Source organism: Cannabis sativa, chromosome 1, assembly GCF_029168945.1.
Source record: "Cannabis sativa cultivar Pink pepper isolate KNU-18-1 chromosome 1, ASM2916894v1, whole genome shotgun sequence".
In the NCBI taxonomy this organism is placed as follows: domain Eukaryota; kingdom Viridiplantae; phylum Streptophyta; class Magnoliopsida; order Rosales; family Cannabaceae; genus Cannabis; species Cannabis sativa.
In genome coordinates this window covers 35,642,666-35,670,525 of record NC_083601.1, presented here as the reverse complement: position 1 = coordinate 35,670,525, position 27,860 = coordinate 35,642,666, and the positions used below count along the sequence as shown (strand labels likewise).

Here is a 27,860-nt window from a genome sequence, read left to right as displayed (position 1 = left end):
GTTTATGAAAAGCTACCAACTCGTATTACAAGTTAGAAATAGTGGTAGACATGGTATGGTCTTCTCATCATTATTTACATGATATTATTGTAGGACTGGTTTAAAGTAGTTTGTACTGTTTTTCAACCTTAAAAGAAATGATTCAATTTTAATGAGGCTGCATTATTGTGAAGCTCCCTTTTACCAATAATTGACTGAAAAAATAAACTGACATGATTTACTAAAAAAATCTAGTAGCAGTGTAAGTGATATACAAAAAAAAAAAAAAAAAAAAAAAATCCAGAATAATCGATGAAACGTACAAATTAAAATTATGTAACCGGTCAAACTGTCGAAATTAGTCATGCTATATATATATAAATATACTAGGTGAATGTACGTGCCGAGCCACGTATTGCTAGTTTTATTTAAAATTTTGGTATTTTTAAGATTTTGAATGTATTTTATTTTTAAAGATTACAAATTTTTTGTTTGAAAAGATTAAATATTTATATTTGAAATATTATTTAATAATGTATTAAAAATAATATTAGTGTAATTATAAAATTGTAAATAAATTTATTATTGGAGTAGTAGATTATTCTATTTAGTTCTTTTTTTAACATAGCATTGTAATGTAAGTTTATATTTATAAATATTCTGTAAAGTGTTAATATTATATGAACATCTCCATTTATAAAGCTAAAAAGTGGGTCAATGACAGAAGTGGTATATCTGCAATCACACAAAGATAGAAGTGGTATTTCTGCTTCCTATGCTTATCCAGAGAAAATATTAGATAACGTAATGTTAACTTTAATATATAAAGATTTTTCTTTTTTAAAAAATAAATAAAAAAAATATTAATATTCTCCCAAAATAGGTTTGTTAGAGAGATATGTGGGTAAAATGATTTTTTTCATTTAAAAAAAGATTATTAATATTTAAAAGATTGTTTAATTTTTTGGGTTTAATTATTGGGTTTATTTGTTAACGGGAGATGTTAAATTTAACAGAATATTCTTTTTATTTTTAAGAATATTCTGTTAAACCAAGAATTGCCGTTAGATAGGCACTTTTAATATATAAAGATATATATTTATATATATATTTTTTTTGAAAGAAATTAGTCATGCTATATGAAACACAATTGGTAAGTGTAAACAGAAAATAACGTTGAATGAATGATATAAAAGACTAGGTTAGGTCCAACTCCAATAAATGAGCTCTGAGTCAGCCAACTATCATTTTATGTGTAAATAGCCTTCACAACTATCATTTTTTTTTTCTATTTCAAATCTTAATTGTGCTGTTATCATGGATAGCTCTACTTTTCTTTTTACAAAGAAACTATGTGAAATTTGAAGTTATCAAATACGTGAGAAAAATTTTCTTACTTAACCAAGTGAAAAGGATGATATTTGAGTAAGAATCATAGATCAATCTTTTATTTTATTATTTATGCCAGGAATTTTCGCTAAGCATAAATATTGCACCTTCTATAAAATTCAAATTTCAAAATGCAGCTCTCGGCAGAATAGAACATTGGCAGGAAACAATTTGATTTGAGAGCTCTCCTTACTAAAAAAAATTTATCAAAAAAAAAAACCCTCACATGTTCATATACATAGTGAGTATGCCTCTGGAACAAATAAAATTAAAAATCAAAAATGCATTTCATATCAGGGGCAAAACCAGTACTCAGAACTATTACTAAGAGAAATACTGAATAGGTAAGTAAAGTAAGTACATAATATTTTTTAAAACAGTAAAGTATTTTGGGAAGTCATATGGTTATTCATCATGCATAAACTATTAGACACTAACCGTCTCATCACAGGTTGGACAATCTTTAGATGGTAATGGTACATGGAGATCGAATCGACGGTGGATGGATGGAAGGTGATTCAACCCAGCCCGATTATCAGCCATTGCATCTGCAATGCATTCAGCTGTTGCCTTCTCACCACTGCATGAGAATAAATAGGGGATGGAAATATACTAGATTATAATTGGTATGCTCTGAAAACATGACGCAGGGTATCTCAATATCAGATATTGGGTAAGGCTGCAGATGGGCCATAAATACGTTTGGCTTTAATTTTCATTGGACAAATTTGAACATGAGCCAAAATCCCATACTCAAGTACCCACTTGATTCACCAAATTTTAATTAAATCTACTGTTAGCTGAAACTTTTAATAATATGCATGGGATTTAATGTGCTAAATAAAAACTCCGCACCACAGAATGAGCTTTTAATAGAGAAATAACTACCATCTTGTCATTGAAGAAGAAAACATACTTGGCTCATAAAATTACATGGTCTACACTCCAGTGACTCCACACCTATAAAAGTGAAAGCTATATGGAAAAGAATTTTCTTTTTCCATTGGTAATTTTTCCCTTGATATTGCACCCTCGCTGATCCTCTGAACAGAGTGCACCGCAATGCCTGCCATCCATTGCAGGTTTCACAGTTCCTGCACTTCAAGACCAATCATTGAGTACTAATTACTATGCCAACCACAGAATAATAATAATTCCAATATCTAAATCAAAACAGTTAATTATTCTTAGATCACCAATTATACCTATAGAAAAGAAAAGAAAAATTTAAAACCCATTTATCTTAAAGAAAAATGAAGTATAAAGCTTATATAACAACAAGAACTCTTTGAGAAATTTCGTTTTGTTAATTGGAAAGGTTGCAAGGTTTGGATTGAGTTGAGGGGCACAGAATGGAAAAAGAAGCAAGCAGTGGTAGAGTTGTGTTATAAGTAAAACAAAAGATGCATTTATTTTGCTGGGACCAAATTGTGGGCTTATAGTTCCCAATTCTGTCTCTTTCATCGAAAAAAGAAGAGAGAGAAGGGTGTATACAAAGTTTGCCCTATCCTTCAAGAATTTTAAGTGGCTATAGAAGGACCAGCAACTACCACAAATGTTCATATTCATGGCAGTTTCTCCACCTCAGAAACCCTTCACTCTCAACCACGTCAACCCCTTATCATCAATTCCTTCTTTCTCAAGTAAATTCCTTATCATTTCAGCCCTGATGTCATGCCATTGTGTTAGTACCATTATTCTCACAGTTCTCCTTACTCTTTCTCTTCAATAATGGCAGATGAAAGTACGGGAAGCCGGCGGGCTTCCAATACTCAGCTACTAGAGGAGCTCGAAGCACTCAGTCAATCTCTCTATCAGTCTCACACTGCTGCTGTCACTCGAAGAACAGCCTCCCTTGCCCTTCCTCGAAGCTCGATTCCTCCGATATCATCCAATGATGAGATCGTCCCTAGTGCTGGAGTTGCAGCCAAAACTGAGGCCGTTAAAGTCAACAATAAACCTCTTCGCAGACGCCTGTCTTTGTCCCCATGGCGGTCTCGTCCAAAGCTTGACGAAGGAGGTGATCAGACAGAGAGTCAGCCTGCTAGGGGATCGAATCAAAGAGAGTTCAAGAAGTTGGAAGAAAAGCCTAGTTCAGAAGAGAAAAAGGGGCTTTGGAACTGGAAACCAATTCGTGCACTTTCCCATATTGGAATGCAGAAAATAAGTTGTTTGTTTTCTGTAGAAGTAGTCACAGCCCAAAACCTTCCAGCTTCAATGAATGGTCTCCGGCTCTCTGTATGTGTTAGAAAGAAGGAAACGAAAGACGGGTCAGTTCAAACAATGCCATCGAGGGTCTCACAGGGGGCTGCTGATTTCGAAGAGACCTTGTTTATTAGGTGCAATGTTTATTCCAACCAGGGTAGTGGAAAGCAACTCAAGTTTGAGCCTCGTCCGTTTTGGATATATGCACTAGCAGTTGATGCGCCAGAGCTTGATTTTGGCCGGAGTTCAGTGGATTTAAGGGAACTGATTCAAGAATCTATTGATAAGAGCCATGAAGGAGCTCGAGTTCGACAATGGGACACAAGTTTCAATCTTTTGGGAAAGGCTAAAGGAGGCGAGCTCGTATTGAAACTTGGATTTCAAATCATGGAAAAGGACGGAGGAACTGGGATTTACAGTCAAGCTGAGGAACCCAAGAACAAGTCCAAGTACTTATCATCCACTTCATTTGCCCGAAAGCAATCGAAGATGTCGTTTAGTGTTCCAAGCCCAAAATTATCTAGCAGAAAAGATGCGTGGACACCTTCACAGATTGGAACAACACCTAATGATCTTCATGGCATTGATGACTTGAACCTCGATGAACCAGCTCCAGCTCCAGTACCATCAACATCAAGAGCTGAGAATAAGCCAAAAGAACCAGACAGCAAAGCAGAAGACCTTGATATTCCAGATTTTGAAGTAGTTGATAAGGGAATTGAATTCCAAGAGACTAAAAAGAATACTGCGGAGGAAGATGAAGAAGAAAAGGAAAGGGATTCAGTGAAGTCTATTGGAGAAACATTAGCTGGAAATGAAGTTGTAAAGGAAATTGTTCACGATCAAGTTCATACTAAAAGATTGTCAGAGCTAGATTCCATTGCGCAGCAGATAAAAGCTCTTGAATCCATGATGGGAGACGACCATAAGTCAGCACATATAGATGAAGATACTGAGTCGCAGAGATTAGACGAAGACGAAGATAAGGTGACAAGAGAGTTTCTTCAAATGCTTGAGGCGGAAGAAACTAATGAATATAAATTCAAGCAAGAAGATATTCCTACTATGCAACTCGAAGGAGCAGAGGAATCTGAAGAAAAAGAATCATCGAAAGCTTACCTCCCGGACCTTGGGAAGAACTTGGGCTGTATAATCCAAACCAGGGATGGCGGATACTTGGCCGCCATGAATCCTCTAGATACTGAAATATCAAGGAAGGAGACCCCCAAATTGGCTATGCAAATCTCAAGACCGTTTGTGATTCCGTTGAATGAGAATGAGCCCTTGAGTGGGTTCGAGTTCTTTCAAACAATGGCAGCCATGGAGCTCGACGAACTAACTTCGAAAATTCAGGGCTTGATGTCCATGGACGAACTGATGGGTAAAACTGCCGAACAGGTGGCGTTCGAAGGCATAGCTTCAGCGATCATCCATGGCAGGAACAAAGAAGGCGCAAGCTCGACCGCGGCTCGGACGGTTGCAGGAGTCAAAATAATGGCGACAGCTATGAATTCCGGGCGGAAAGAGAGGATCTCGACTGGAATTTGGAGCCTAAGCGAGAATTCAATGACACCAGAGGAGATCCTTGCGTTCTCGCTTCAGAAGATAGAGGTCATGGCGATGGAAGCTCTCAAAATCCAAGCGGAAATGACAGAAGAAGAAGCCCCATTCGACGTTTCACCACTAATTATTCCAAACACTAAACGCACTCATCCCATTTCCTCTTCCGTTCCATTGGAAGATTACAGTAGACACTCCAAAGGTTCAGAAACGCTGGCAATGGCGGTGGGGATTCAACTGAGGGATCCCATTAGGCGATACGAGGCAGTGGGAGGACCCATGATAGCTCTAATATACGCGAACCCAGCTCCAGAAGAAGAGGAGGAAGAAGAGGAAGAGAAGAGATTCAAGTTGACAAGCCTCCATGTGGGAGGGGTGAAGGTGAGAAACAGAGGAAAGAGGAGCGTTTGGGACAGTGAGAAGCAGAGGCTGACAGGCATGCAGTGGCTTGTATCGTACGGAATGGGAAAAGCAGGGAAGAAGACGAAGCAGAGTGCGTCGTCCAAAGCTCAAGACCTCTTGTGGAGCATCTCCGCTCGTGTCATGGCTGATATGTGGCTCAAGTCTATTAGGAATCCAGATGTTAAATTTACTAAGTGAACCTTCTTTCATTATTTATTTTCTTTATTATGTGAAGAATATATTTTATACGGAAATATATGTTAATGCTTATTATACTTTGTAGTTTGTACCAATGAAATGTGAATGAATAATTCAAATTGTTTAGAATAAAATTTCATTCATAAATTTGATATCATATTTATCCAGCCTATGCACTTGACACAAAGTTCAATTTCTGGGTGCTCACAATGTGAAAATAATCTTCCTTTCTGGGTTCAATTTCTTGTTCTTGTTGTTACAAAAACAAGACATTATGATAAAAACTATCATTTCATAACAAAATTATTACAATAATTATATAATTTTCTGCTTAAAAAGAATACCACATTGTGACTTGTTTTATGGTATAAACTATAAACTAAAACTAGTGCAAGATATTAAGCCCCAAGTAAAACATATGTATAAACTTGGATACAATCAACCAAAAATATTACTAGCACCATTTTTAATCGCCTCGAAGCATTCACCTTCAAAAAAACCACCATCTACGCTGCCGACGTGTACTCTGCAAGGGCATGGCGTTAGATCACAGAAATTACATCATTGGAGAAAGAATAAATTTGTTTCTCTTTCCCATATGTAGTTTAATGAGAACATTCAACATGTTATAGTGATACAGTGATAAACACTAAAACATTCTTTGCTAAGCTATCAAAATCCAAAATCCAGTTGAAGTTTACTTGAAGTCGGATTTGAGGGAAAAAGCAGGCAAATCAGTACAAATTAACGTGGTAATGCATGGCTATAGACTAAAAACATAATGTGCGAGATGGAATTGTCCTAACAGGGTAGCAAAAAGAATTTATTTATTTTGGGCATCTTTCCATGCAGAAAATGAATCACCTCTGATAGTTGCTTCACACAGTTTTAGGAAATTCAAGTTGACCAATAATTTATAAGATCGTAATGCAGTTTAAGGAGGAAAGAGAGAAACCTTCTGATTCTTATCTTGAGACTTCAGTATAACAGGTTGAGAAAGGATAGTGTTATCAATGTTTCGTACATATGGCCGCACCTTCTCCTCCAACAACTCATTCAACTGAATATTAAAAGAGATCAATAAAATGACTGAAAAAAATAGCAATGGTTTTATAGTACAAATGTGGCTAAAAGATGATATATAAATAATAAATTGCAACAGTACTCAGAAAACTACACACCAGGAGCAACTGCTAATGAAACTTTTTACCCCCATGGCATGTCATGTATTATTGTTAGTCCCTATAGCTATTATTTTCATCTATATTCTCCATCTTTACATTATAAGTGGTTCTGAATTTTATTAGTCAACACCTCAATTATAAATTACGTTAGATTGTATTCCGTCCTCTTCATGATTCTTCCAAAATTGGAAGAACAAAAGATTGTGACATAAACAGTGATTTCAAATCTCTACCCTGATCTATATAATTCTTTTTGAACCTTTTCAAGACACTCCCTCCTCACACTTTCTCTCCTAAAAAAAGAAGATGTTTATTATTATGGACGAAAATATAACCCAATCATTCCATCCACGTAAAACTCAGAGTTTACAAACCTTTTCTTGGCGCCATTTGTTTTCCCACTGAGCATCCAAAATCTTATCAGCAAGTTCTCTTTGGGCATTAAGAAGGATGGTCATCTCATAAAACTTTTCAGGATCTTTAAGGTCCTCCTTGCTCCACGAAGAGGCATTCAAAGGAAGGTCCAGCTCCTGCGACTGTTATACAATCAGTTTAGAAGGCTTATGCATCTTTTCCCTGACATGTCATATATAATATAAATCGAATGTATTGCATAAGACCCTTGTATCTATCAAAGCTAGAAATATGTAGATAAGAACAACAAACACCTATCCAAAGGGATAAAAAAATTGATAAACAAATAGAAATGCATGCAGAAGAGGGACTTATTTATGTACTGAAAAAGGAAAAGAATACAAACACTGAAAATTTAGGGCTCAAACTACAGTTAGCATTTTACGAGACAGTTTTTTCTAATTAAATTATATTTTTTTAGCCATCTAAAAACTCTTACGTAATCACCAAGTACAACGTATCACTAACCACAACCCCCAAAAGGAAAAAATAGCAGAGTATTCATGACGTTTATTTTTAACAAAATTGACGGGCTAAAGCCTGTGGAAATGTTGAAAACAAGACATATAAGAACAATAACAAGTCCAGGCAATGCATACCCCCCAATTTTTTGGCCTTTGTGGAGGTATGAAATTCATTACTTCTGCTTCAAGTGTCTTCTTGGCTTTGTAGTATGGAACATTTTTCACTATAACAGGATCCTCCCTGGCACGAGCAGGATCTATAGAGATTAATGCCTGTCATAAATTAATGACTTTGTTACTTATTTATTTCCAGAAAAACTGAATATCAAATTCATCTGCACAAAGACAGAGGAGTTGCAATGGCAGGGAAAATTTACACAACATCTTAATGCTGAATTAGCATTCCTTACCAAAAGCTTTTTATTCAACTTAAGCATTTGAACATAACAGTTTTCACCTACAAAGTATCTATAAAATCATATGGTCTGTATGAGAAGCACACTCTATCGACTGCAAAAAATTCACACATTGTACTGATGCACTGCATAGTTCTTACCTCCTGCAAGTACTCCCATCCAGGCTTTCTCTTAGCCACAACATCACGAAGTTGATCATATCGCATGGATTCCTGATTCACAATATGATATGGTTAAAGCACTATGGAAAATACAAGTACAAACAGCACTATCATTGTTTGATTAATTAAATAAATAAAAGTATACTAAAATAATTTAACTTTCATTTTGTGATTAAAAAATTAGAAAACAAAATTGTTACCAAACGGCACCTAAATAAATAAAAGTATACTAAAATAATTTTCATTTGGACGAAGTAACAATTTTGAACTAGAAAGGGAGGAGGCATAATAAACCAGCAACACCTTGTATTGCCACCAAATTTTCTTCTTGATATTCTCATCATACTCAAAACCACCCACGACCTCAGGCAAGGTAAACAACCAAAATGCAGCAATACTGGGATCTTTCATGCTATGAACTATATGCTGAAACAAAGGAAAGAAAAAAAAAATATTACATAAAAACAAGAGATTTGATCTCAACCAAAGTAGTAAGAAAAAGGAAACAGAACAAGCTCTGATACTTGCCTCAAAGGGATAGTCCATCTTTTTCATAACATTGTAGGCTTTCCAAGGAGGTTCCATTATCTGCAGAAAATATAAAATTAGTCAGGATGACTGAAATACAACTGTTAAGTGCAAACAGATAAAGTTGAATGGATGATATAAGACACTAGGTCCAACTCCAATAAATGAACTTTCAGTGCCTACAATTTTTAGCTAATAGTATAACCATGAAATGCAGAAAGTTATCTTAAATTCTTACTAACCAATAGTATAACCATGCAATTCTGAATGAAGCATAAACTATATTTGATTTAGTTGCATTTGGAAATCAATATGTGAAAATAGCCTTCAAAACTATCATATTCTATTTCAAATATTGGAGGAGATTGCATATTTAGGTTTCACTTTCCTTTTTGAAAGAACCCAAGTGAAATTTGAAGTAATCAAATGTGTGAATAAAAATTTCTTACTTAACCAAGTGAAAAGGATGATATTGAGTAAGAATTATAGATCAATCTTTTATTTTTTATGCCGGATTTTTGCTTAGCATATTGCACCTTCTATAAAATTCAAATTTCAAAATCCAGCACTCAGCAGAATAGAACATTGTCAGCAAACAATTTGATTTGAGAGTTCTCCATAGATAAAATAAAATACTAGAAAAAAAATGAACTCACATCATCTGCAGAGATCCTGACTTGTAATTTGTGTTTGCATTCTGGACAACTCATTACACCCTGCGATACTAGAAAACATTACATGTAACCTCTAATATTAATATGGTAAACATTTATACATATCTATGCCCGGAACAAATAAGATTTATAGAATTATATATGCATTTCTTATTAGTGACAAAAGCATAAAGTATATTATAGTCAGAACTATTACCCAGACAAATACTCATTAGATTACTAACGTACATATTTTCTATTTCCCTATTTTTTTAAGAAAAAAAAAAAACAATAGTAAAGGATTTAGGGTCATATGGTAAACTCCTAGACAATTACCGTCCCATCACAGGTTGGGCAATCTTTAGTAGGTAATGGTGCATGGAGATCGACAGTGGACGGAAGGTGAATCAACTCAGCCCGATTATCAGCAATTGCATCTGCAATGCATTCAGCCGTCGCCTTCTCACCACTGCATGAGAATAAACAGGGGATAGAAATATACTATATTAAAATTGGTATGCTTTGAAAGCATAATGCATGGTATCTAATATCCCATATTGGGTGAGGCTGTACATGGGCCATCCCATGGATAACTTTGGATCAATTTTCATTGGAAAACTTTGAGCATGTTGACAAGAGCCAAAATCCCACTTGATTCACCAAATTTTAATTAAATATACCATGAGCTGAAACTTTAAGAATATTTTTCTATTAGCATTTTTAGTTAGTAAACACATGTCACATGATTGAAATATTTTTCAGTTAGCATTTTAAGTTGGTAAACAAAGGTCACATGAATGGGATTCAACTGATAAAACCTCTGCATCATAGAATGAGCTTAATAGAGAAACAACTACCATCTTGTCATTTAAGAAGAAAACATACTTAGCTCATCAAATTACATGCACCTTAAGAGTGAAAGCTATATGGAAAAGAATCTACCTTTTCAATTGGTAATTTTTTACTTGATATTGCACCCTCCCTGATCCTCTGCACAGAGTGCAACGCAGTGCCTGCCATCCGTTGCAGGTTTCACAGTTCCTGCACTTCAAGACCAATCTCAAGTAGGAATTTTTTTCCAACCTCAACAAAAAATCATGCACTAATAATTACTTTGAAATTCAGCCACCGTAGACATTAGACAGGACAGGATGATCCTTCTACCATCAACTGTCAGTTTAGATTGCACTAAGATGGAAAGAAAAATAAGTTTTTCACAGCATTTACATGAATGGGCTTCATAAAGGCAGTAATAAATCAACTTTGAAACTGGATTAAAAAAAGAAAGGCATGCAACAAACAAAAATTATGGATGTGGGACCTTTTCATTCCAGGAAATCAAATTACAGTAATTAGTAAATGCAAGCTTGGCAGTGGCGCCTCAAACAACTTTAAGATATTGCATTACAGAAGGACTGAGTGCAAATAATACATTACCAATGGGAAGAGTGCATAATAAGATAAGAGGGAAAAAAGAAGAAGACCACAATACAATGAAGTCACAAGGAAAAGTAATGGCGATGCTGGCATTACCTCTGACAAATCACTTTTTTTCCCAGATCCCATGCTATGTCATAAGTCCCCAGAGTAGCTACAGCCTGCATTTAGCCAATGTTGAAAATATAAAATTTCACAACAGCAGACAATACAATGCAGTATATTTAGTGTCGTTCCAAGAATATCAAGGCCATGTAACAGACTTATTCCATTACGAATACCTTCCAAATGATAATATTACTCAAACAAAAGTTTGAATTCATCCCATGAAGGCAAATTATTAAGAAAAAGACATGCGGACAGATGACCCATGTATCCAAATGGCTAATAAAAACCAAAAAGTAGCAGAAAAAATTGTTAAGATACTAATAAATTGTATGTACTCTAAGAACTCAAAACGCAACGTTAAGGTCCAGTGAGACAATTCAACAAACATCTGGTGGTTCATAATAGCAGACAAATTCGCATACTGGGATACATAAAACCCAAAAAAAAAGGGATTAATAAAGGAAAGTCGTGGACATAAAAACAACTCACAAAAATTGAAGCGTAAGAGAGCTTGGAGAGTAGCTCAGGGACACCAAAGCCACGTGGAGCAGAGCCGGCAATGTCGATAGCGAGAGTAAAAGGAGAGAGAACAAGCTTAATGGGGAAGTCGAAAATGTCAATGAGTTGTTGGCCATAGCGAGTTGTGAAGAGCTTGTACTGAATATCAGCAAACTTCTTCAAGCTCTTGACTAGCTTTTCTGTTCCTCGAGACATTGCAATTTAGAGAAACATCAAGATAGAGAACAGAGATAGCGTAGAGAGGATAGAATATAACATCGTCTAGACACAGAAGCCGGCTTATATTGGCACAACTCATCATCATAACTGGGTGGGTCAACTTAAAGGCCCAAACACTTTTGGGCTTTTCTTGGGTTTAGTGGGGCTATTGGGCTTATAGTTAGTTGGTCTCAATTTTAACATATTAATTATATGTTTTAAAAAAGAAATAATATATTAAAATTTAGTAATTCACTACTAAATCTCTTATGTTTTAATTTTTATACACTTAATCACCTTATTTTTATTTTGGCACAACTCCTTTAAGTTTACTTTCTTTATAAATTTGAGGTGAAGATAAAACTTCGACCACTGTGTACGCTTGTGTAAACGTGAAGATAAAACTTCAAAGTCAATCCAGTAAAAATCTAATTGGTATTTAATGATGATATCCAGTTGGTACCTCAAATTCACAAAGAAAGTAAATATAAGAGGATTTTGTTACAAAAAAAAAAAATAAGCGAGTTAAGTGTATAAAAGTAAAACTAAGAGAGTTTCGCCGCAAATAATACCTTAAAATTTTAAAAATTTACATAATAAACCAAAAATTTAGAATAAAATACAAAAAATAGTTCAATATGAAAAAAATTCATTTTTACGCTTTGAAATTTACTATTTATGAAAATACCTTTTCAATAAAAATAATAAATCATTTTTTTATTATTTTACCGTTTATTTATAGTTGTCATAATGTTATTTTTCTAGTTGTTTTATAGTTTATTATAGTTGATTTTATAGTTATTGTAGGTTAATTTTTAATTATTTTTTAGTTATTTTCTTATTTTTTGTTGAAGAAAACATATTTTTATAATTTAAAAACTTTACAAACATATTTTTGTAAATAAAAACTTAAGATCGTAAAATTATGAATGAAACATAAAAAATAAATATTTTTGATTTCTTAAAATTTATTTGTTAAAAAAAATTTATTAATATAAACCTTAAATATTCTCATATTCTTTTTTAATAATATTATTCCAAATTTAATAAATTAAATGATTTTTTCATCAGCTAAAATGATTATTCTTTCAAATATTAGAGAAAATGTTATGCCAATATAATATATATTAATAATTTGTATTAAAAATTAAATTAAATTTACTTTTATTTTTATTACATCCAACATAATTTTTAAGTAATCCAAAAAATAAAATAGCAATTGTACTAAAAAAAATAGCAATTAATTTATCCAATTGAAAGTGACGGTTTTATGATTTATTTTTCCCCCACATATGATTCGCCTACAAAAGGTATTTATTCCCATTAAAGCATTTTTGAAGCTTTAATTTGGTCGACTCATATAGACATATACTGCTGTCATCAAAGGATATTATATATTAATTGCGAAACCAGCTTCTGAAATTACATAGAAAAATATAAAGCATCAATAATATATTTTAAGATGCTTGACCTCACAATTAGTTTTTAATCAACAAAATAAAACTAAAGAATGTTGCCAACTATGGCACTAAATTTTCTCTCTTCGGCCTAATTGACTTGCAACACAATGGCAACACTGTTGGAAATGGAATACCTCTCAATTCATTTTTTTCGTAATTTTATTTTGTTTTTAGAAAAAAAAAAATGTAATTTTAATTTTTTTTATATATATATTGTAATTATAATATAATTGACTGGCAACACAATGGCAACACTATATTACAATTTCTTTTTTATTTCTTGAATTAATTTACAATATTAAAAATTTAGTTGAAAAAATAATCAATATACATTTTCCTCTATTATATTTTCCATAATTTTTTTTTTTTTTTTTTTTAAATAAAACTTCTTCCATTTCCAATCCCCCAATCCAACTTTAATAGATATTTTTCCTAAAAAGAAATTAAAATAAATAGGCCACTATAAATTTTTAGCTTCTTGACATATATCAAGTTATCTTCTTCAATTTTTTAAAAATTCTCTTAAATTATTGAGATTGTTAAATTTAATAATGTTTATCTCATTCTTTTTAAATTTTACTGACATAAAAATTATCCTTCTATTAAATTGTGTCCTTCAAATTTTAATATTTATCATATAGTATATGTAATAAATTATATTCTCTAAACTTTCATTTAATCAAAAGTCTAAAAGACTTTAACCACTTAATTTTTTTTTGGCTAATTATCAATTTTTCTCCCTGAACTTTGACATATACCAAATTATGCCCCTGAATTTTTTTCGTCGTTAAAAATTCCCCCTGAACTATTGACTATTGAGATTGTTAAATTTAAGGACTTTTGTCTAATTTCATTCAATTTTATTGTTTCGGTGATTGTTTATGTATTAAACCATGCTCCCTAGACTTTGATATCTATCAAATCATTCCCCTCAAACTTTGATATGTACTCAATCATGCCCCTAAATTTTTATCCATGTTAAATTTTTTTACTGAAATTAGATAAAAGTCTTTAAATCTAACAATATAGTTCATGAAGAATTTTTAACGGCCAAAAAAGTTCAAGGGACATGATTTAGTACATGTCAAAGTTCAGGAAAAAATTGCTAATTAGCCAATTTTTTTTTAAAAAAAGATAATTTAATATAATCAAAATTTGAGGGCAAAAATTTATTAAATGAACGAGAATATAGCAATAATTTTGACAAGATATATAATAAACAAACAAAACAGAATACAGAGGACAGCCCAGCCATATTCCTTTCTCAGTCCAATTAGGACCCAACTTTCAGTCACCGGAGAGTAACCGCATCACATCTTCCTTGCTCCAAAATCTTACACAAAATTTCAACCATTCTCTCAAGCTAGCCTTCTTCAGTTATTCTCCCTCTAAAAACTAGTCTTTATCTCCATAGACAAACATGGCGGCGGCCGTAAACGGAGTGAAGCTGGGGACGACGTCGCAGGCGTACATGGAGAGCAAGGCAGTGAATGACACCAGGGTTCTGTTATCCGACCTGTGCCGCCATTTCTACACTCTCGGATGGGTCTCAGGGACTGGTGGAAGCATCACAATCAAGGTCCACGATGATTCCATTCCTAAGCCCCAACAGCTTATCGTCATGTCTCCTTCCGGTACTTTCCTTTCCCCTTCGATTTATGGATTTTTGTTTTACCAGGCTCAATGATATGTGATTTTTTTATTCAATTGTGGTTGAACTTTGGTTTCACGCGTGTTTGTTTTCTTAGTTATGGGTTTGATACTCTGTTATGTGAGCTCTAATATATTGAGTATGTTGGGGGATTATTTTAGCTTGCGAATGCATAACTAAGCTGTTTGGTTTGTGGAGTTTGTTGTTTGCGCTTTGCTCTGTGCACCGGATTGAGTTTTTGAAACTGTAGTATTTTAGCTCGGTTTGCATTTAATGCTCAGATAGGAATTTCGTTTGACTACATGGAAAAGTTATAAATCTCGCAGTTGTTTGTACTTTCTGACGAGTGTAGGTGTTCAGAAGGAAAGAATGGTACCTGAAGACATGTATATAATATCTCCCAATGGATCTGTGTTGTCTGCTCCATCTCCCAAGCCATATCCACATAAGCCTCCCAAATGTTCTGATTGTGGTCCGCTTTTTATGAAGGTACCAGCTTATTATTCTTATGCCCAATAGGTAGTATAGTGTGTTGTTTGATTTTGGTAAATCACTATGTACTCATTCTTATAGTTTGTTGTGAGAGCTATTATCTTTGGATAAACTTATCTTCATAATAACCATTGATTAACAGTGAGTGTTACTCTTGCTTATTAAATTAATCTTAAGAATAAGAGCCCGATGTGATTCAATATTTCGCTCATAAGTGATTATGTAGCCATAATGTAAAGCCTCTGTTGGTGCCATTTTGAGTTTTAAGATTGTTTGCAGGTGTAGAGGGAGTGATTTCTTCTGCACAATGGAAACAATGCTCTGAACTCATTATTAGTTCAAGTAGTTATAGTGCTTTCTTGTCATAAATTATTTATTTACTTTTTCACTTTATTCTCTCTTGCAATGCGAGAAAGAATGCTGCAAAGTGGATACTATTACGGTTTAAGGTTTAAAAGAATTATCAAAACCAAAGTCCATTACCTTATTATAGCTTGAAGTAGATAGTATTGTAGTTCATTCTCAGTAATGAAAATATTATTCAAATAATTCCTAATTTTGGTTGGAGAGAAAATAAGGAGTCCTAGAAAGTTGACTGCTAATGACTGTTCGATCGCCATCAGAAAGCCAAGAGGCGATTGATATTGCGGGGAAAGAGATCAAGGAATCTCAAGTACGAGGTACAATGCAGCCTATGCTCATGCTGGACAACATTGTTTCTAACATGAATTCAAATAAGGATTCTAGTTGTGTCTATTTTTTTTATTTGAATAGGATTTCTAGTTGTTACTTTGATTCCCTTTTGTTTTTGCTTTGTTCATTTGTGTGTTAAAAAGTTTAGGATGTAAACCTACCCTATTTCTTGAATTATACACACTATAATTTTCAGTATGGAGAGGAAAATCGTTTGTCAGTTACTAGAATCTTCTCATCATTAAACTCCCATTTTTTTTTTCTGGTCTCACGTGTGCCTTGTTTGTCCAATCTGATTTATTCTTGTTGGTTCGTTTCGTTAGCGGCTATGTTATGAATTTTTCTAGAACCATTATTTATGGTTTAATTTATGAAGGTCTATCTCTTTCTGGTCTCTATGTTTTATTTTGTTTTGTTTTTTTCTTGTTTATGCGAAATGTATTTCCTTATATTTACAGGCATATGAAATGCGTGATGCTGGAGCTGTTATTCATAGTCATGGGATGGAATCTTGTTTAGTCACAATGATCAATCCACAAGCGAAGGAATTTAGAGTATGTTTTTTTATTTTTTTTGTAGTTGATATCTTTCAGTTAAAAAAACAGTCCTTAATGTGCACAGAAGGCAAATGTAGAGATACTTATGATTCTTTAGTATATTTTTCTTTCTTGGAAGAGTTTGTGGGTGCCCTTTTTCCCCACCAAATGTTCTTTAAAATTCAACATCCATTTTGGTATCTAGTAGCATAGTGACTGATAGGAAATAGGTACAAGTAGGTTGCGTAAATACATTACCTGAAGAGGGAAAATATAATTATAACAGGTTGGTAGCCAGTATTAGGAACTGAAAGTTGACAATGGCATAAATTATGCATATGCCCTTTCTTCCTGTTCATCTCATTATGGTCTTTGCAAATGTGAAATAAAAAGACCATATGGAATGTCTCAAAATATAACCAGATGGCAATATATTGTAAACTTAGTATATGAATGTTGTCCGAACACATTTATAATCGCTAAGGTTTAAGAAAAATAAGCTGTAATCATACTCAATTACAGTTTTTTTTAATTTTTTTGAAAGGGTTGGCTCTAGATCTTTAATGGCCATTGGAATACATGGAAGAGCTGATAGATTTTTTTTATTGAACATGGGCTTAAGCTTTATACTATGCTAAAGGAACATAATTTCATCATTCCAAGTGATAGCACAGGGTCCCCTCCTTTATAAATCTCCTCTTTTATGTTCTTTTTTCCCTTTCCAAGTTAAGAGAAAAAAAAATGAAGTCATTAGTACCTGATAGCTACCACAAGCTAACAAAACACCCCACCTTTTATATGACATGTAATAATCTTTCATATTATAATTGGTTTGTGGTTATGCCTACTACATATATATTGAAATGTTTCTCCTCTTTTTTTATTAAAAAAACCGCAGATCAGTCATATGGAGATGATCAAAGGAATAAAAGGGCATGGGTATAATGATGAACTTGTGGTACCCATTATAGAGAACACTGCCTACGAATATGAGCTCACAGAATCTCTTGCCAAAGCTGTATGTATAGCAATGGGAACTTATAATCTAATAAATTTATGATTGGCATAGACATTTGGTGGCCTATGTTTCTATATTGTTTAATTAGCTATGGTGATATTTCTAGTTTATTATTTGATCTTTATTATTTCATACATTAATCTTGATGAGCTATTTCAAATCTTTATAGCCTGCATGTTCACTTCCCAGTAGGGCATGTTTCCACCTACCAAAAGGACTGACTTGGCTATCCTCCACTATATGAATTTGTTTGAGAGCTGATTTTCATTTAGCTGACTACTTCTTACCCTTTTACTTTGTCATTAGTGAAACACTTTTTCTTGTTATCTTGATCTGTCCTATAGATTGAAGCCTACCCGAAAACAACAGCGGTGCTTGTTCGCAACCATGGGATCTATATATGGGGAGACTCATGGATCAGCGCCAAGACTCAGGTGTGTTAAAAGATTATTTAAAATTAGTGGTGTGTAAAGATATTTAACTTCATAGTTTTCTGAAGTTGATAGAATTTAGAAACCAAATCATGCATTATGTATCATTTATGGATTTCAATTAAATTGAAAATAAAAGCTCTCCTCTAATGCTATGGTAGACTTTTGTACTCACCTGATTGGTATAGTTTTATTTCCTACTTTTGTTTATATTAGGAATTTATTTACATGGGGCCTCTTATTCTTATTGAAAATTTAGGGTTCTTTCCCAAAAAAAAAAAAATGAAGCATCCTTGTTGACTTCTGAAAATTGTTTTCAAATTCTCTCATCTTCAACCAGTTACTTGTGCTTTCAGGCTGAATGCTATCACTATCTGTTTGATGCTGCAATCAAACTTCACCAGATGGGCCTAGAATGGTCTTCCCCAAATCACGGGAAAGGAAGTGGTGGGAACAGAAACATTTCTGTCAAGGCAGGGACTGCAGGTTCGAACAATGACTTAGAACCATCGCGAGTAAGATAACATTTTTTGTTATCATTGTGGTTATGCATTCTTACGTTTCTGTTTCTGTTTTGGAGACAGCTGTATTGTCATTTTTCTTTAATTCTAAGCATTTAGTATATGCTTCAATTTATTGATTTTATATTCACTTAAGTTAGGACTACAGTGAAGATATTTGTCTTTGGTTTGACTTAATATTGTTTTATTTTATGCAGCGGTGCATTGTTCTTGATATTGAGGGAACCACTACTCCAATATCATTTGTCAGTGATGTTCTTTTCCCATATGCCCGTGATAATGTTGCTAGACATTTGTCTGCGACATATGACACTGCAGAAACCAAGGAGGACATAGAGTTGCTGCGCTCGCAGGTGTGAATTTCATTTTTCAGTTGTGTTGATTTCATGCACGTATTTGTGGAATATTCATCAATGTTTATTACTAACGCTACCATGGGTACTAGATTCATTTTCATTATCACATATGGGAAGATACTCATAGCAAAAGTTTCACATATTCATTTTCATTATCACATATGGGAAGATACTCTAGTTAATTTTTAACTCTACACATTTTCTTTTGTATATGCTAACATTCTTCTTGTTTGATAAAGCTTTACTGCTAAAGGTTATATGATTTGACTTGGTGACATGAGAACAATCCGTTTTGCATCTTATCAGTTGATTAAATTTGTGGAAAGTGAGCATAAAATTTTGATCAATATGTTGCTTCTACTTCAAAACTGAATAATTCATAGCAGAATTGAATAGTCTGGATTAATTGTTTAAATTGCAGTCTATGCTATACACGGAGAACTCCCAACTTTATCAAAACTCTATTGATATGAATGTTAAGATTTTGGATCATCATTGTGGCAGGTTCAAGATGACTTAGAAAATGGTGTTAGTGGTGCTTCTCCCATCCCCTCTTATGATGCAGGTAAAGAGAAGGTTATTGCAGCTTTGGTTGCAAATGTGGAAGCTATGATAAAAGCTGATCGGAAGATCACTGCATTGAAACAATTGCAAGTAAGAAAATATGGTAGTATGTTTCTCATGTAGCATGAATTTTGTGAATATGGCTGACCTTTGGTTATGCAGGGTCATATCTGGCGAACTGGTTATGAAAATAATGAACTGGAGGGTGTAGTTTTTGAAGATGTACCTACAGCTCTTGCTAGATGGCATGATTCCGGGATAAAGGTAGATTCAGCTAACCCTTTTTTTTCAGTTTGTTAATTGTCTGGGCTAATGGCCTTTGAGCTTCAAAGGTTTACCCTTATAGATTTCATAAAATAAATTATTAATAGGTTCAACCTTGTTAGAACATAGTGAACAACCTCCATGTAGGTACTTGCACATGTGCTTTGAATTTACTGCTGACATGGTATCAAAAATGCCACATAAGTCAGTGATTTGGTCCAATATGTCCCATACCCAACTTGCTTACCTAGACAATAAAACCCTGAAGTCTCCTCACACTTTCTTTATATCATTACAGTTTTGATAAAGTTGGCTGGTTGTATGGTTGTGGCATCAGTGAGGGTTAATTGACTATTGCAGCAGTTGGCTGTGACTGATGATCCTGAAAATAATAACTGAAGCTAAACTTATTAGTTATAAGTGTGTTGCTATATAAGTTCAATACTGATTTTCCTACTTTGTACACTGACTTTTATTGACTGGTGTATTTTTGCCATTTTGGTTGAAATTTTGATTGATGGATGCTATTTGTTGATGTAAATATCAATTAATTATTTTTAAAAATTAATGTAGACGCTCTTCGCATGTTCCATAAATTAATCAACGTGTCTAACACTGTTTTGTGCAGATAATTATCTAATAGTTCATGTATAGTTGATATAGTTGAGGCCTAATCAAACTATGGTTTTTGGGGATGGAATTTGTGTATTATTATTATTTGCAAGTTGTTGCAGATGGATTTACCGTTGATACTATACACCTTTATAGCGGCAGACCATACATTTTGAAGGAGGTTCATGTTTGATCTTAAATTAACTACCTTCACCTTATATTCTTGTGCTGCAGACATACATTTACTCTAGTGGTAGCAGGCTGGCACAAAGGCTTATTTTTGGAAAGACAAACCATGGAGATTTAAGGAAATATTTGTCTGGATTTTTTGACACTACAGTGGGGTGAGTTTATAAGTCGCAATTGTTTTGTGTGCTTTACATTATGTTGTTGCCTCTTATCTGCCTCCTTCCTACTCCGTTTTGATCAAAAACCTCTGCCCTTCTGCTCTCTCAGGAACAAAAGAGAGACCCGAAGTTATGTTGAAATTACACAATCTCTAGGGGTCGATAAGCCATCAGAGGTTTTATTCGTAACAGACGTCTTACAAGAAGCAGTGGCAGCAAAGGCTGCAGGTAATGAATTTCTACTTCTTTTTCCCCCTTTTCTACTTGACGGTTGATAGACTGAACTACGGAGAATAGGGGTAGTTTTTCCCTACTTGAACCTCGGTTTCTGTATTTATTAGTATGAGAATATGAACTTAGGGAAGAATGATCTACTATTTCTTTTCTCTTAAGAGCAAAATAAATAAATAAATGACTCTTACGGAAGAATGATATGTTCCAAAGACATGTTTTCGAGAATTATGTTCCATAATGTTTAGAGAAGCCAGTATGGTTTATTCTTCATTTCTTAGTAGTAGAAATTGGCTGCTATGAAAGCACTTTGGCTACTTCTGGGGTCTATTTCGTGTTGATATTCTTAAAAAATATAATAATAGTAATAATCCTCTTGTTTCAGGATTGGAGGTGATAATTTCTATCCGACCAGGGAATGGACCTCTCCCAGAGAATCATGGCTTCAAGACAGTCACTTCTTTCTTGGAAATTTAGGAGGCTGTCCATGGTTCTGCTTAAGAAATAAAAGTCAAGTACTATTTATTTAGATAAATATAACAATAAGCTTGCGAACGAAAATTTCTTGGTTGTTGACTCACTTATAAGTATAATATATAATATTTGTGCCAGTTCATGACTCATGAGTATTTTTTTTTCTTTTCCCGCTAATTGCATTTCTTGGCCAATATTATAAAATATTTTATATTATTTTCTATAATATTAAGGCGTAGCATAGGACAAAAGGCATATGAATATGAATACTGTTTTCCAGGCTCACTTGATTTCTGGCCCTGTATTGCATGTTAAAGGTTGAAGAAGAGTTTATGTGTTACTAATTATTACAAAACTATTTGTTCTCAAAGAAAATGTTATAATGATTTGTCACCAAGATATTTCTTTTCTGGTTTTAATAAATAATTCGATTAAACGATGTTTTTATAAATAATAGATTCCCTCAATAATATCAAGGACTAACTAACAAGCCCAAAGAATTGACATGCATACACAGTACACACGCTATTCGTAGTTCCAATATTTAACAAGTAACATATTAGCATAGATTAGTACGTAAAAACAGAGGATTACGCTCACGTCCCAATCAATGGGAAATCACGACGAGAATCCACAAACTAACTAACTAAACCAAAACTTAACATAGCAACAACAAAACTACTCTGAAGGTTCTACGAATCTAAAGTAAGAAAAACAAAAGCCCACCCACGACCATTGACCCACCTGCTGTTAGACTCTGGATTAGTAAAGGAGGATATAAGAGTCATTGTATCTGGGTGGTTACTGAGTGGAAATTGGTTAGAATATAATATATAATATAGATGAGCGTATATATAGCTTCTGATTTCTTTTTCATTCAATAAAAGCTCACTTTTTTCCTCGTATCTTTACTGTTCAAATAAAATTCTGGTGCTGGTGTTAAAATATTGTCACTGATATTGTTCTAATCCTGCCTCTTACTATTTTAAGGAGTTGGGTCTTATCACCTGCGCACCAGATACGAGCGTCAAACGTAGCTAGCTAGGCCAACAGAAACCATGTCCATGGTGGGTCATATATGCAATGCAGTTCTCCACATTCTTCGACCAAGAACTTTTGACAACCCCAATTAAACAAGTCAACTCTGCTGCAACAGAACCTTAACCCCTCGTTCCACAGACGACCTCGATCCTGCTACTACAACCGTCCGACCAACCACGAGAGATTGGTCCAACACCATTGGAGATGAAAACTCCTACAGCCTTTCAAAAGAGAAAAGAAAAAAAGAAAAGTCCTTTCGATTAGACTTTAGTTTAATCAGTATTTAAATTAGAAGATTTTACTAACTTCACCTTAGTTCAATTAATACTGCAAGAAAAGAAAAAAAAAATAGCTCCTTCAATCCTGTTGTAATATTTTAAGAAAGATGCCAAGACAAAAGTAATTCATGATTAAGTTTTTAAATAAAAATGATTAGATTAGATTCAATTTGTTTGCAATCTCTATCATAACGAAGAGACTTTCCTTTTCACTGTTAATATATTTTTTTCCAAATGTTGTTAATAAAGTACGTCATGAATACAAATTTTCTTTAAATACGGTTAAAAAAAATTATTAAAGTTGCTGTCAAGTCGCAGATTTGATTCATTCTCCTAGAATATGTAGCATGTAATATGTGTATATATACATGAATAAGTAGGGATAGGTTTGGTGGTGGAGCACATCGAATCCAAAGACTTTGTATTATATGCTCGCCCAAGAGTGTTAGCAAAACTTTCTACTCTATTCAGTTGAGGATTATTTATTATTAATTATGTTATTATTGCTTAATTCTCTTTTTATGAAAAAGTTGTCACTTAAAACAATTATTAATAATTAATAATAATAGCAGTGGACAAAAAACCAATCTATATTCTTACTATTGGATCCACGACTATCTAAACTTGTGATATTTACTTTTGCTTGAATCCACTTTTTCTGTTGTTTCTTCATAAAAATATAACTTGGCTAATAAAGAGTTCGAGAATCCTGAACCCAAGCCAAATCAAGAAGCATTTCAAATCATACTCTCTAAATATATTTTTTAAAACTTAAAAAAATAAATTCTAAGAAATTGTAAAGTATTATAATTTAGAAAAAAAAAATAGAAAAAATATTAGAATTTTTTTAGTATTTTGTTTTAATAAGTGATCTCTTATTTATACACATATGAGAGTCAAACATTAAAAAATTTAAAAAAAATATATATAAATTACAATTAATGATAATAAATAAAATTTTAAACATCCATATATTTAGCTCCTTATTATTATTATTTTTTTTTGCTAATCTTATTACTTTTTCATTATTTATAAAATTAATTTATATTTCACAAATTTAAATTATAAAATATTATTAAAATAATCAAATACTAAATAATATTTAAAGCATGAAAAAAATGAAGTACCATTCGAGTGAAATGTATATTCCACCTATCAGTGTTCATCAAAAATACTAACTTAAGGTGGGAAATGTGAATTAAGTACATATATTAAAATTAAACAAATAAATTTAACTAAATCATGAACCAAATGTCCCCACTAAAAAAGCTGAATCTCAACAAACTTCCCCAAATATCTCTATATCTTGTAGATTAATTGTGCAGGATAAAAAACTTGATGTGATGAATTCATATTTGTACTCTCTAATTATTATTTGAATAATAAATTCATTATTTAAAATAAAAAGTTTTTTTAAATAACATAAATTTCATATTTATTTTTAGCACAATTTTATATACAATAATATTTATGCCTCTAAAAATAAATATTAAATTGATTCCATATACAAACATAAATTTTTTGTACTTATGCTTCAATTTATCCATTATTTTATTTTACTTTTTTCCATAGGTAAAGACAACATTATTGCTATCCCAATTGAAATTGAAAGCTAGTATTGGTAGGCAAATTTTTCAAATCTATATTTTCATAGTAGCTTCAACTTTTTTTTTTTTTTTGGTTCAAATCTATACATGGGATATTGATAAAATAGATGTTAACAGCACGATGTTGAACAGCTCAGACACCATGTCAGTAGGTGGAAGTTTCAACTTTTGTACTTTGGTGTGAAATAGCTAATGTGGTCCTCAATCCAGGGGACCAAAACTCTCTTACAAGTTTGACTCTCTTGCCCTCTCATTCTGGGCACTACAAAATTATATAACTTCACATACATATATATTCCTATTTGGACCAACTTCATATATACCCATTTGGAGGGGTCCAAACTAAACAAAAGACCCCTTCATACACAAGTTGACTTCCTCTTTAGATAGTTTTCTCAACTTAAACTTCTTCAATTTTGCTGTATCACACAAAACCTTTACTCTGAAAAAGTCCTCACATTCTTGCACCAATAAAACTTGAAAAAAGACCAATTTTTGGTTTTGTTGTTTAATCCCAGAACCAAGATTTTATTTATATAACAGTACATACATACATGAAAATCATGAGACACACTATCCTAACAAAAATCCCATAATATTAAATTATATATAAATTAAAAAAAAAAGTCTTAAAACACTTGGAAAAAAAAAGTTTTTTTGGTTATGATCATCCTTATGGAAAAGAAGAGAAATTGTACAAATTGGGAGCAAAGGAGCTGAATCTCAAATCAAACACTCAGAATTACTTTTGTTTTTTTTTTCTTTCAATCAACAAAGTTAAAATAATTATACTTACTTTGTTTTTGGGTTTTTTTTTTCCTTCCATAGCCTAATTATTCTTCCATTAATAAGAATCTTCCTCAAGACGAAGCTGCGGCGGAGCCAGAAACTCTGGGCGAAGTGACCGGAAACAAGGGCAAAAGCTGAGGGGGCTCGGCTGGGTCTCTGGGTGAAGGATGCAAGTAAAAACCCTTCTCGGCAATCGCTCTTTCTTCCTCCAACGATGGAGAATTACTCATCGTTAACAACGGCGACGGCGACATAGACTTGTTGAAGGCATCGTCGTTTAACGGCGTGACCGGACTGAGAGTCAAGGATGGGAAATCAAGTAGACTTGGGGACAAGATCTCAGGCTTTCTCGGAGAGAAACCGGAGTTATTGGCAGCAAAATTCGGCAAAAGGGTGTTGATCATAAGGCTATTTTTGAGATTATTACTGTTGTTGTTGTTGTTGCAATTCCTCCTTTCGTAGAGTTTGAAGCCTTGTTTCTTTGGTGGTATGTTGAAATTCCTCTGCTCCTGGGGTTGCCTAGAAGGTGTTTGTTTAATTGTCTCAGTGGAACCTGTAAGCATTTGAACCACTTGTTTGAAGTTAGAGGTATCAGCTTGAACAAACGTTGTTGGGTAAGGGTTGTTGGGATCAGATCTGGGAGTGGTAGGCTTTGAAACCGGAGTTTGAACTCCATTGTTGTTGACGTTGCTGCTGCTGCTTAAACTGTTAATACTGCCATTGTTGGTGGCAGTGGTGGTGGGTGAGTTTGAAGGAGATGATGATGATGGGTTCTCTGGTCTCTCATGAGATGATTTTGAGATGTACTCCATGGATGATTAACAGAGATGGATATTGGATACAAAATTAACCCCCACCTCCTCCACCACCACTTCTACTTTCTTTCTTTCTCTAAAGAGAGAAAAAAGAAAAGAAAAAAGAAAGAGAAGGTGATTGTAAATTGTAATGTAAACAAACAAAGAGTGAAAAACAAGGCTTGATGGGAGAAAAGGAAAGGGGGAAGGAAGGAAGGGTTGCTTTTTTGTATTGTTGTGCAACTCTTTCTCTCGCTATCAACACACATTATATATATAAACATAGTTTTAGGTTCTCTCTCCTTTTTTAGGTTTTTATTTTTTCTTTCTAAATAAGTATTCAACTTAATTTTTTGGGCTTTTTATTTTATTCATTTGAGAGGAATTTCAAAACTCATTAGTTAGATCCTCATAGGTCATCTCATCTTGTTTTTTAACCATAAATATTTTTCTTTTTTCTTTAAAAATAATAATAATAATTTTAAAAGACACAATGCATTAGACTTATTAGACATTGTTTTTTTTGGGCATCACCATCGTATAATCAATCAAATATTGAATATTTAGCACTTATAGAAGTAGCCAGAGTATTATTATGAGGTATTAAAATGTTTATCGCTACTATAACGTAATATTTTATAATTAGTTAACGATTTTTTATTATTTTTATTAATATAAAATAAGTAGAATGTAAAATTAAATTAAATTAATAATAATATTATTTATTAGACTAATTAGCAATTTTTCTTCCAAAATTTTTTGACGTATCAAAGTTTGAAGTCCATAATAGATGAGGATGATTTAGTACATAAACAATCACTAAACAGTAAAATTGAATGATATTACACAAAAATTCTTAAATTTAACAATCTATTTTTAACCACAAAAAAAATTTAAAAAATATAATTTAATATATATCAAAATTCACAAACAAAAATTATTAATTAGGCTATTTATTAACAATGGTAGGAAGAATAGAACATGTTTAGGGTTGTGTGTGAGTGAGTGTAATATTTTATATTTTTGTTTTATTATAATAATATTGAGGAGAGAGAAAGCATTGACTTCAGAGCCGTGACTGTAGAGAGACTCTTGTGCTGTTTGATGGGATTTGAGAGAAGAAGATGGAAACATTTCATTTCTGATGATGAGATAGAGTATGAGAACATAAGCCCCATCTGTTCCATTCATTGGATCACCCAATTAAGGCGCGTCTCTTCCACGATCCAATCACATGACTCATTCCAAAGTTTACGTGGCTCTACGCTATTGGTTACCAGGGTTCTTTCCACTACTCATAAAAATGCTCTGCCCATTGCCCAATCAAACAACACAACCATTTCAAATATTAGGCTTTGTTTGGTAAAACCAAATAAAGCGGTAAGAAGATAGAAAAAAATATAGATGATATCATGATCAAAATTACTGTATTTTTAAACTGTATATTTATTAACTTTATTATTTAAAATATACATAATTAATTAATATTATTTATTTTGTTTTATTTGATTTTTTTTCAAATAAAGGAATTTCAAAATTTTGAAGGAGTCTCCTCTCCCTCATTATTATCTTATCTGTTACTATCCATCCAAAATTTATGCCTGGTACCAAACATAATGTTATATTTGACTAAGAAAAAAAAAAAAGCTATTAATTGAATGCATAGCCTAATTTTAATTTTGCTAATTCATAATTCCAACACAACAGTATTCAATAATGACTAAATAAAAGTCTCTCAATTTGAATTTCCTTGTTCTGTCAGTCTTCATCCAACTGAATGAGTCAATTAAGTTGTTGATATCAAAATTATATAAATATATATTGGAAATTAGTAATGTGCAAACTTCATGATAAGATTCGAAGCCTATAAAATTGGTATCTATAAT

General features: G+C 33.0%; 4 protein-coding genes across 10 annotated transcripts; 2 read left to right on the top strand and 2 right to left on the bottom strand.

Moving 5' to 3' along the window:
- Window positions 1–1,631: 1,631 nt before the first annotated feature.
- LOC115706292 (uncharacterized) lies at window positions 1,632–11,882 on the bottom strand. 6 transcript variants are annotated; one of them, XR_009687313.1, is made up of 14 exons: window positions 11,588–11,882; window positions 11,087–11,151; window positions 10,496–10,594; window positions 9,890–10,022; window positions 9,557–9,616; window positions 8,901–8,960; window positions 8,676–8,798; window positions 8,352–8,423; window positions 7,931–8,068; window positions 7,292–7,453; window positions 6,689–6,793; window positions 2,574–6,259; window positions 2,285–2,467; window positions 1,632–1,948 (listed from the first exon to the last, which is right to left on the bottom strand). XR_009687313.1 is itself a non-coding variant. In XM_030633888.2 (12 exons), the coding sequence occupies exons 1-12, from the start codon at window positions 11,810–11,812 to the stop codon at window positions 6,224–6,226; spliced, it is 1,278 nt and encodes a 425-aa protein (XP_030489748.2). In that variant the 5' UTR covers window positions 11,813–11,882; the 3' UTR covers window positions 1,632–6,223. The 6 variants fall into 6 exon arrangements, 3 of the variants coding, with proteins under 3 accessions (XP_030489748.2, XP_030489749.2, XP_060969499.1); XR_009687312.1 differs by having other exon boundaries at window positions 2,285–2,462; XR_009687311.1 differs by having other exon boundaries at window positions 2,285–6,259.
- On the top strand, window positions 3,100–5,880 carry LOC115706291 (protein PLASTID MOVEMENT IMPAIRED 1). The gene has a single exon (XM_030633887.2). The coding sequence runs from the start codon at window positions 3,100–3,102 to the stop codon at window positions 5,731–5,733; it is 2,634 nt and encodes an 877-aa protein (XP_030489747.2). The 3' UTR covers window positions 5,734–5,880.
- Window positions 11,883–14,449: 2,567 nt separating the features above from the next.
- Window positions 14,450–21,614, top strand: LOC115706293 (probable bifunctional methylthioribulose-1-phosphate dehydratase/enolase-phosphatase E1 1). 2 transcript variants are annotated; one of them, XM_030633892.2, is made up of 13 exons: window positions 14,483–14,909; window positions 15,279–15,415; window positions 16,042–16,098; window positions 16,570–16,665; window positions 17,546–17,665; window positions 18,010–18,099; window positions 18,453–18,611; window positions 18,815–18,970; window positions 19,478–19,627; window positions 19,700–19,801; window positions 20,648–20,757; window positions 20,870–20,988; window positions 21,377–21,614. In XM_030633892.2, exons 1-13 carry the CDS (start codon window positions 14,696–14,698, stop codon window positions 21,466–21,468), a joined length of 1,602 nt encoding a protein of 533 aa, XP_030489752.2. In that variant the 5' UTR covers window positions 14,483–14,695; the 3' UTR covers window positions 21,469–21,614. The 2 variants fall into 2 exon arrangements, with proteins under 2 accessions (XP_030489753.2, XP_030489752.2); XM_030633893.2 differs by lacking the exon at window positions 16,042–16,098 and having other exon boundaries at window positions 14,450–14,909.
- A 3,415-nt stretch (window positions 21,615–25,029) lies between these two features.
- Window positions 25,030–26,693, bottom strand: LOC115706294 (VQ motif-containing protein 4). The gene has a single exon (XM_061113502.1). It carries the CDS (start codon window positions 25,990–25,992, stop codon window positions 25,252–25,254), a length of 741 nt encoding a protein of 246 aa, XP_060969485.1. The 5' UTR covers window positions 25,993–26,693; the 3' UTR covers window positions 25,030–25,251.
- Window positions 26,694–27,860: the final 1,167 nt, after the last annotated feature.